We start from the raw sequence: 10216 nt of genomic DNA on the forward strand, positions 1-10216 counted from the left end.
ATTGATTGAAGTGGATTTAACAGGTGCCATCAATAAGGGATTATAGTTTTTACCTGAATTCATCTGGTCAGTCTATGTCACGGAAAGAGCAAGTGTTCTTAATGTTTTGTATACTCAGTGTAGACCTGTAGCTTCATCCACACATACAGTATGAAATGGATACATTGTAGCAGAGTAGCTGGTGGTGAATGAGTGACCTCTGTCTGTGGGATGGAAGGATGGTCACACTTTAAAAAATGTTTTTTGTGGGATGGTCATTGGGTGTATTCATTACACATTGCAACAGAACACAATTACAGTTTGAGAACCAAACGGAAGTAAACAGAGCAAACAGAACTAAACGGGGAGGGACCTACATGAATTTGTCCAATAGAAAATCTTGTTTTCGTTGCGAAACGTTTCCGTTTGCAACAGACGAAACGTTTCGCTACATAATCGGTGTAATGAATAGACCCATCGTCACAAGCCAGAGAAAAACATTCAGTTCAATTCAAAAGGGCTTTATTGGCATGGAAAACATATGTTAACATCGCCAAAGCAAAAATAAATAGATAACAAACAAAAGTGAAATAAACAATCCGAAATGAACAGTAAACATTACACTCACAAAAGTTTAAAAGGAATAGAGAAATTCAAATGTCATATTGTGGCTATGTAGTTTTTTAACAATGTGATAATAATTGAAGCACTAAAGGGAATATGTATTAACATTAATATGGGTTGTATTTACAATGGTGTTTGTTCTTCCCCGGATGCCCTTTTCTTGTGGCAACAGGTCACAAATCTTGCTGCTGTGATGTCACACTGTGGAATTTGACCTAATATATATGGGAGTTTATCAAAATTCGATTTGTTTTCAAATTCTTTGTGTGTCTGTGTAATCTGAGGGAAATATGTGTCTCTAATACAGTCATATATTTGGCAGGTTAGGAAGTGCAGCTCAGTTTCCACCTCATTTTGTTGGCAGTGTGCACATAGCTCGTCTTATCTTGAGAGCCAGGTCTGCCTACAGAGGCCTCTCTCAATAGCAAGGCTATTTTTTTATTTAACCTTTATTTAACCAGGTAGGCAAGTTGAGAACAAGTTCTCATTTACAATTGCGACCTGGCCAAGATAAAGCAAAGCAGTTCGACACATACAACAACACAGAGTTACACATGGAGTAAAACAAACATACAGTCAATAATACAGTAGAAAAATAAGTATATATACAATGTGAGCAAGTGAGGTGAGATAAGGGAGGTTAATTTTCAGTCAGTCACAGTTGACAGGTATTTTACCACTGTGTACTTACTTTATGTTTAGGGCCAAATAGCATTCCAGTTTGCTTGTTTTTTTTTTGTTAATTGTTTCCAATGTGTCAAGTAATTATTTGTTTTCTTATGCTGTAATTGTTGTTGCTGTGTTGTTTGTGAACAGAGCCCCAGGGCCAGCATGCTCAGGGGTATCTTCTCCATGTTCATCTCTGTGTGTGGTGGTTTTGTGATGGAAGGTTTGGGAATCGCTTCCATACATTGTCTGATGACGTAAAAACAACGCGTCACGGACCTGTGTCTAGCTAGTTTTCGTAAACAAACAAAAAAAATGTTTTAAAGGATTTACCGAACGCCTTGAAGTGATTATATATGGATGATAAAGAATAATGTATCTATAATGTTAACTATAGCTACGCCATCTACCCCATTAGCTAACTATAGTAACTATATGCTAGCTAGTGAGCTAGCTAGCTCGTTTTTAAACATCATCTTCGCCTTCTCTCAAAAAAGTTTGATATTGAATGGACATTCATTTTAACGACAGAGTAGTGTTCTCCGTTTAAAATGTTAACATGTTTGATATCCGTTATTAAATGTGAAAAGAAGGACCGCGACGGACTAAGCACGTATGAAGGAATGTAGCTAGTTCGCTAACGCGAGTAGGTATGCTATAGCCAGTTGTACGAGCTAGCACACCGAAATCATTCGGCTAGTATTGCGCCGCGATAGTTTGACTTGTTAACCAGCCAGCTATAGTGGTGTCAAGTTGAAGGACTCCATTGTCCGGTGCATTTTGAGTAGTCTGTTCCCCAGAAAATCGCATCGAGCTGTCATCATCATCTCTCGACTCGCGGTCAAATGGAACGGTGACAAAGATGCTGAAGATTCTCCTTGTCCTTTGTACGCTAGGTCAGAGATGATTTAAATGTTTTGCTCTGTGCCTGATGATTATATGGTGTAATTTGTTGTTTGTTCATTCTAGAACTAGCTTAGTATTTCAATGTGCTCTTTGATGTGATGAGCAAGTGTCATAACCTTGACTGTAAAGGTACTGCTTTGTACTGTAGCAATGACTCCTCTGCAGTATTTTCATGATTATAGTTCTAATGTACTGTTTTCCTCTCTTCGTTATGCTGTTCCCATACAGGCTGTGCTCTTGTTACTTGGGATGGAGTCAATGCAGACGGTGAATTGCTCAAAATGATACCCTCTGCAGATGGCGTGTCGTTCATCCGGCTCGTCAATGGGGACAGTGAGTGTTCGGGGCGTGTGGAGGTATTCCAGAGGAACCAGTGGGGGACGGTATGTGACCATGGCTGGGACCTGAGGGAGGCTGACGTGGTGTGCCTGGAGCTGGGCTGTGGGCTGGCTGAGAACGCCCTCCGTGGAGCTGCGTTTGGCAGGGGCTCCAGAGAGATCTGGCTGAGGCACGTCCAGTGCTCTGGCCACGAGGCGAGCCTGACGCGATGTCCCAGGGTCCTCCACAGTTACCTCACCTGCACCCATAATAATGACGCTGGGGTGAAATGCTCAGGTGAGACTGAGGCCCAGGAGGATAGCCTGGTGCCAGATCTGTTGAAACTGTTTAACAGATCCCCAGGCTACAGGAGGCAAGGACACCTATAATAGTGAGGATTTGTTATGGGACAGAAAACATTTCCATGTTGGAATACATATGAACAATGGTAACGATTAACAATTGATAATATACGTGTGGTGTGATTTTTTTGTTTTGTTTGTTGTTGAGACAATGTATGTGGCTAGGAACTATCCTAATGGATATATAACATAGCTTTTGTCCCTTACAGGTACACTGTTGATGCCCACCCTGTCCCTGCTCTCCCCTCACACTGTCTTCTCTGCCGGGGAGGCGGTTCGCTTCAGCTGTACTGTGCTACTGGGCCACCACCTGAAGGACTTCCACCTGTATAAGAGGGGCATAGACACCCCGTTGGTGACTCAGAGGGTGGACTCTGCCCAGACCAGGGTGGAGCTGACTCTGTCAGACCAAGAGGCTACACACCAGGGCAGCTACAGCTGTCTGTACAGGATCAAGGGCAGCTCTCCCTCCTCCCTGCTCAGCTCTCCACCTAGCAACTCTATCAACATCACTGTGGGTGAGTCATCAGTTCGATATAAAATGGAAGAAAACAAAGCTATTTGCTACGATAATGCCCTAAAGTTCAGTGTTCATATGTTCAGGATAGATGGTAGTACCGCCTCATTTCACTCCATTTTCAAAACATGTTCTCCTTACTAAACACTTTACCTTTACTTTATCTTTTGTCATTTTTGGTTTTGTCTAAAGTCCTGACATCTTTTCCCAGAAACAAAAATGACTTGACTGTGACTTGTTTTGTAAGTTGGATCTATCCTGTAACTCAATGACGGGTCAAATTGATCCCCAACCCCCTGTTTTCCCCATCGCATCTTGCCAGTGGAGCTGCACACTCCTCTGCACTGGTACAACACGTCCATCGAGGCTCCCACAGGCTCTGTCATCAAAGGCCACAGCTTCAACATCACCTGCTCCACCGAGCAGCAGTACCCTGGAGGTAACTTGATTTAATTTATTGGATTCATTTTACAATTTGCCCTAGTCCTGGAGTAATTTCAATTGAGATTCTCCAGTCAGCAAGTTTTTTAGTCTTGGGCTAAGCTGTGCACGGGAAACCGGTCCATAGAGCCAAGAACAAGCAGTACATCGTTTTTGTAAATGTAGCTATCTAGTCATATTATCTTATTTCCTTACTAAGGTTCTTTCCAGCTGCGTCTGATCCGTTCCAAAGGCACGGTACGACAGTCGCTGCCTGCCCTCTCGCCCTTCGTCACCTTCGCCTTTTTAAACGCACAGCGTTCCAACGAGGGCTACTATTACTGCCTCTACAAGGTCCAGCTGGGCGGGAGAACCTTCATGTCCCGGGAGAGCCAACCGCTCCCTATCTCCATCAGAGGTGAGGCCATGCTAGTCAGCATCTAGGGCAGTAGCCTGGTCCATCGGAGGTGAGGCCATGCTAGTCAGCATCTAGAGCAGTAGCCTGGTCCATCAGAGGTGAGGCCATGCTAGTCAGCATCTAGGGCAGTAGCCTGGTCCATCGGAGGTGAGGGCATGCTAGTCAGCATCTAGGGCAGTAGCCTGGTCCATCAGAGGTGAGGCCATGCTAGTCAACATCTAGGGCAGTAGCCTGGTCCATCAGAGGTGAGGGCATGCTAGTCAGCATCTAGGGCAGTAGCCTGGTCCATCGGAGGTGAGGCCATGCTAGTCAACATCTAGGGCAGTAGCCTGGTCCATCAGAGGTGAGGCCATGCTAGTCAGCATCTAGGGCAGTAGCCTGGTCCATCGGAGGTGAGGCCATGCTAGTCAGCATCTAGGGCAGTAGTCTGGTCCATCAGAGGTGAGGGCATGCTAGTCAACATCTAGGGCAGTAGCCTGGTCCATCAGAGGTGAGGCCATGCTAGTCAACATCTAGGGCAGTAGCCTGGTCCATCAGAGGTGAGGCCATGCTAGTCAGCATCTAGGGCAGTAGCCTGGTCCATCAGAGGTGAGGCCATGCTAGTCAGCATCTAGGGCAGTAGTCTGGTCCATCGGAGGTGAGGCCATGCTAGTCAACATCTAGGGCAGTAGCCTGGTCCATCAGAGGTGAGGCCATGCTAGTCAGCATCTAGGGCAGTAGCCTGGTCCATCGGAGGTGAGGCCATGCTAGTCAGCATCTAGGGCAGTAGTCTGGTCCATCAGAGGTGAGGCCATGCTAGTCAACATCTAGTGCTGTAGCCTGGTCCATCAGAGGTGAGGCCATGCTAGTCAGCATCTAGGGCAGTAGTCTGGTCCATCGGAGGTGAGGCCATGCTAGTCAGCATCTAGGGCAGTAGCCTGGTCCATCAGAGGTGAGGCCATGCTAGTCAGCATCTAGGGCAGTAGTCTGGTCCATCGGAGGTGAGGCCATGCTAGTCAGCATCTAGGGCAGTAGTCTGGTCCATCAGAGGTGAGGCCATGCTAGTCAACATCTAGTGCTGTAGCCTGGTCCATCAGAGGTGAGGCCATGCTAGTCAGCATCTAGGACAGTAGCCTGGTCCATCAGAGGTGAGGCCATGCTAGTCAGCATCTAGGGCAGTAGCCTGGTCCATCGGAGGTGAGGCCATGCTAGTCAGCATCTAGGGCAGTAGCCTGGTCCATCGGAGGTGAGGGCATGCTAGTCAGCATCTAGGGCAGTAGCCTGGTCCATCGGAGGTGAGGCCATGCTAGTCAGCATCTAGGGCAGTAGCCTGGTCCATCAGAGGTGAGGGCATGCTAGTCAGCATCTAGGGCAGTAGTCTGGTCCATCGGAGGTGAGGCCATGCTAGTCAACATCTAGGGCAGTAGCCTGGTCCATCGGAGGTGAGGCCATGCTAGTCAACATCTAGGGCAGTAGCCTGGTCCATCGGAGGTGAGGCCATGCTAGTCAGCATCTAGGGCAGTAGCCTGGTCCATCAGAGGTGAGGCCATGCTAGTCAGCATCTAGGGCAGTAGTCTGGTCCATCAGAGGTGAGGCCATGCTAGTCAACATCTAGGGCAGTAGCCTGGTCCATCAGAGGTGAGGCCATGCTAGTCAGCATCTAGGGCAGTAGCCTGGTCCATCAGAGGTGAGGGCATGCTAGTCAACATCTAGGGCAGTAGCCTGGTCCATCGGAGGTGAGGCCATGCTAGTCAACATCTAGGACAGTAGCCTGGTCCATCAGAGGTGAGGCCATGCTAGTCAGCATCTAGGGCAGTAGCCTGGTCCATCAGAGGTGAGGCCATGCTAGTCAGCATCTAGGGCAGTAGCCTGGTCCATCAGAGGTGAGGGCATGCTAGTCAGCATCTAGGGCAGTAGCCTGGTCCATCAGAGGTGAGGGCATGCTAGTCAGCATCTAGGGCAGTAGCCTGGTCCATCAGAGGTGAGGGCATGCTAGTCAGCATCTAGGGCAGTAGCCTGGTCCATCGGAGGTGAGGCCATGCTAGTCAGCATCTAGGGCAGTAGCCTGGTCCATCGGAGGTGAGGCCATGCTAGTCAGCATCTAGGGCAGTAGCCTGGTCCATCAGAGGTGAGGGCATGCTAGTCAACATCTAGGGCAGTAGCCTGGTCCATCAGAGGTGAGGGCATGCTAGTCAACATCTAGGGCAGTAGCCTGGTCCATCAGAGGTGAGGGCATGCTAGTCAGCATCTAGGGCAGTAGCCTGGTCCATCGGAGGTGAGGCCATGCTAGTCAGCATCTAGGGCAGTAGCCTGGTCCATCGGAGGTGAGGCCATGCTAGTCAGCATCTAGGGCAGTAGCCTGGTCCATCAGAGGTGAGGCCATGCTAGTCAACATCTAGGGCAGTAGCCTGGTCCATCGGAGGTGAGGCCATGCTAGTCAGCATCTAGGGCAGTAGCCTGGTCCATCGGAGGTGAGGCCATGCTAGTCAGCATCTAGGGCAGTAGCCTGGTCCATCGGAGGTGAGGCCATGCTAGTCAGCATCTAGGGCAGTAGCCTGGTCCATCAGAGGTGAGGGCATGCTAGTCAGCATCTAGGGCAGTAGTCTGGTCCATCGGAGGTGAGGCCATGCTAGTCAGCATCTAGGGCAGTAGCCTGGTCCATCGGAGGTGAGGCCATGCTAGTCAGCATCTAGGGCAGTAGCCTGGTCCCAGATGTGTTTGTGCTGTATGGCCTACTCCTATGGTTGTTGAGTTGCCAAGACAACACAAACATATCCGAGGCCAGCCTACTAGGGCACCAACTCAGGCCTTGTGGATTGGTGTCATGAAGGTTATTTATCGATTTAGAACGGTGATCTGAATGTGTTTTTGTTGTTGTCATGGATTACCAGATTCTTAAATTCTAATGCAGAGAAAGAAACACAGATGATCATACAAATAGATGATCTAGTGTTTAGTTGTAATGAATTATATGAAAAACTCTAATGTAAACTGTTTATACTTTCATATAATGACTGTCTGTCCGTCTGGGTTGTGGCCATACATATATTCATGTTTGTTTGTGTCCATCATTGGTTGCGTCCACCCTTATCAGACCTGGAAGATATAAACCATCTATCACTTCTCATATTGTCTGTCCATCTGGGTCGTGTGGCCCTCATCAGACCCAGACCCAGTGTTGAGCCCTATGGTGATCAGCTGGCTGGCGTCTGCTCTGACCTTCCTCGTGGCTCTCCTCATCATCATCATCATCGTTGCCAGAGTGCTCTGCAAGAGGGAGAAGAAACCCTCGGAGCTAGAGAGAGAGACCAGAACCTGTGAGTCCTTGTCATGTATAATTCACCTTCCCACTCCTAGCTTTAGCCTAGAATCCAAGTTGGGGTCAGTTCCATTTCCAGTCAATTCAGAAAGTAAAACCAATTCCACATTTTCCTCATTGAAAAGTATTGAAGGGAATAGGAATTTCATTGTTCTTCCTGAATTGAAATGGAATTGACCCTAACCCCGCTGGAATCCAAACTGATATGCTTAGAAACAATGGTGAAACAAATCATATCAGTTTGTATTCCTGGCCATCTTCACTTACCACGGTCAAGGTAATTTAGAAGAATCATCCTGTATAACCATGAACACACTGACACGTCCATTTACATGTCTGATTTGATCAACAGGTGTGGACAACACTTACGTTGCCTTAGCAATAAAATTGTGAGTTGGGCAGTATATTTGGAGAAGGACCATGTGTTTTTGAGAGAACCGTAAAGGTGGAACCATGGAGAGACATTCCTGAGCTGACAAACCTTCCTGAAGGATGGCTCTGGAGCACAGGTGGAGAACACACACACAAGACCAAGTTACCAAAACACTACGAAGGAGACATCGACACGACATTGCCCCAGTCTCTCACCATCTACTAGTAGTACCTGTCTCTCACCATCTACTAGTAGTACCTGTCTCTCACCATCTACTAGTAGTACCTGTCTCTCACCATCTACTAGTAGTACCTGTCTCTCACCATCTACTAGTAGTACCTGTCTCTCACCATCTACTAGTAGTACCTGTCTCTCACCATCTACTAGTAGTACCAGTCTCTCACCATCTACTAGTAGTACCTGTCTCTCACCATCTACTAGTAGTACCTGTCTCTCACCATCTACTAGTAGTACCTGTCTCTCACCATCTACTAGTAGTACCTGTCTCTCACCATCTACTAGTAGTACCTGTCTCTCACCATCTACTAGTAGTACCTGTCTCTCACCATCTACTAGTAGTACCTGTCTCTCACCATCTACTAGTAGTACCTGTCTCTCACCATCTACTAGTAGTACCTGTCTCTCACCATCTACTAGTAGTACCAGTCTCTCACCATCTACTAGTAGTACCAGTCTCTCACCATCTACTAGTAGTACCTGTCTCTCACCATCTACTAGTAGTACCTGTCTCTCACCATCTACTAGTAGTACCTGTCTCTCACCATCTACTAGTAGTACCTGTCTCTCACCATCTACTAGTAGTACCTGTCTCTCACCATCTACTAGTAGTACCTGTCTCTCACCATCTACTAGTAGTACCTGTCTCTCACCATCTACTAGTAGTACCTGTCTCTCACCATCTACTAGTAGTACCTGTCTCTCACCATCTACTAGTAGTACCTGTCTCTCACCATCTACTAGTAGTACCTGTCTCTCACCATCTACTAGTAGTACCTGTCTCTCACCATCTACTAGTAGTACCTGTCTCTCACCATCTACTAGTAGTACCTGTCTCTCACCATCTACTAGTAGTACCTGTCTCTCACCATCTACTAGTAGTACCTGTCTCTCACCATCTACTAGTAGTACCTGTCTCTCACCATCTACTAGTAGTACCTGTCTCTCACCATCTACTAGTAGTACCTGTCTCTCACCATCTACTAGTAGTACCTGTCTCTCACCATCTACTAGTAGTACCTGTCTCTCACCATCTACTAGTAGTACCATGTCTCTCACCATCTACTAGTAGTACCAGTCTCTCACCATCTACTAGTAGTACCTGTCTCTCACCATCTACTAGTAGTACCTGTCTCTCACCATCTACTAGTAGTACCTGTCTCTCACCATCTACTAGTAGTACCTGTCTCTCACCATCTACTAGTAGTACCTGTCTCTCACCATCTACTAGTAGTACCTGTCTCTCACCATCTACTAGTAGTACCTGTCTCTCACCATCTACTAGTAGTACCTGTCTCTCACCATCTACTAGTAGTACCTGTCTCTCACCATCTACTAGTAGTACCTGTCTCTCACCATCTACTAGTAGTACCTGTCTCTCACCATCTACTAGTAGTACCAGTCTCTCACCATCTACTAGTAGTACCTGTCTCTCACCATCTACTAGTAGTACCTGTCTCTCACCATCTACTAGTAGTACCTGTCTCTCACCATCTACTAGTAGTACCTGTCTCTCACCATCTACTAGTAGTACCTGTCTCTCACCATCTACTAGTAGTACCTGTCTCTCACCATCTACTAGTAGTACCTGTCTCTCACCATCTACTAGTAGTACCTGTCTCTCACCATCTACTAGTAGTACCTGTCTCTCACCATCTACTAGTAGTACCTGTCTCTCACCATCTACTAGTAGTACCAGTCTCTCACCATCTACTAGTAGTACCTGTCTCTCACCATCTACTAGTAGTACCTGTCTCTCACCATCTACTAGTAGTACCTGTCTCTCACCATCTACTAGTAGTACCTGGTAGAATCCTGCATTAGAACATGACAGCAGCACTTGTAGGTAGAATAATTGTTAGGTCATCATCTATATACCAGGTACACTGTAATAAACACTACAATCAACAATGGAAAAGGGCAATGACTATAATGACCCTTTCTGGACACATTGGCCTTTCGGGAGCAGTTGTCATGCCAGCTACAACTGATAATTATGGACGTGAAATAGAGCACTGTGTTCCAATGATTTAAAATATCCAATGTAACTGTGTCTATCTCGATATCAAATCGTTTCTGGGTAACAATTAAGTACTTT

The 10216-nt window shown here is 46.8% G+C and overlaps 1 protein-coding gene across 1 annotated transcript; it reads left to right on the plus strand.

The window, feature by feature from the left end:
* The first annotated feature begins 1535 nt into the window (after positions 1 to 1535).
* Positions 1536 to 7992, plus strand: si:ch211-150o23.3. Its single transcript, XM_039011440.1, has 7 exons — positions 1536 to 2165; positions 2404 to 2790; positions 3065 to 3373; positions 3695 to 3811; positions 4013 to 4210; positions 7354 to 7506; positions 7861 to 7992. Exons 1-7 carry the CDS (start codon positions 2132 to 2134, stop codon positions 7899 to 7901), a joined length of 1239 nt encoding a protein of 412 aa, XP_038867368.1. The 5' UTR covers positions 1536 to 2131; the 3' UTR covers positions 7902 to 7992.
* Positions 7993 to 10216: the final 2224 nt, after the last annotated feature.

The sequence above is a fragment of the Salvelinus namaycush genome, chromosome 16, assembly GCF_016432855.1.
Source record: "Salvelinus namaycush isolate Seneca chromosome 16, SaNama_1.0, whole genome shotgun sequence".
Lineage (NCBI taxonomy): Eukaryota > Metazoa > Chordata > Actinopteri > Salmoniformes > Salmonidae > Salvelinus > Salvelinus namaycush.

Excerpts from the sequence above, each read along its gene's own strand:
- si:ch211-150o23.3 (XM_039011440.1), top strand. The coding sequence starts at position 2,132 with ATGCTGAAGATTCTCCTTGTCCTTTGTACGCTAG. Across the intron at positions 2,791-3,064 it reads CGCTGGGGTGAAATGCTCAG|GTACACTGTTGATGCCCACC; the intron begins GTGAGACTGAGG and ends TGTCCCTTACAG. Across the intron at positions 3,374-3,694 it reads CTCTATCAACATCACTGTGG|TGGAGCTGCACACTCCTCTG; the intron begins GTGAGTCATCAG and ends GCATCTTGCCAG.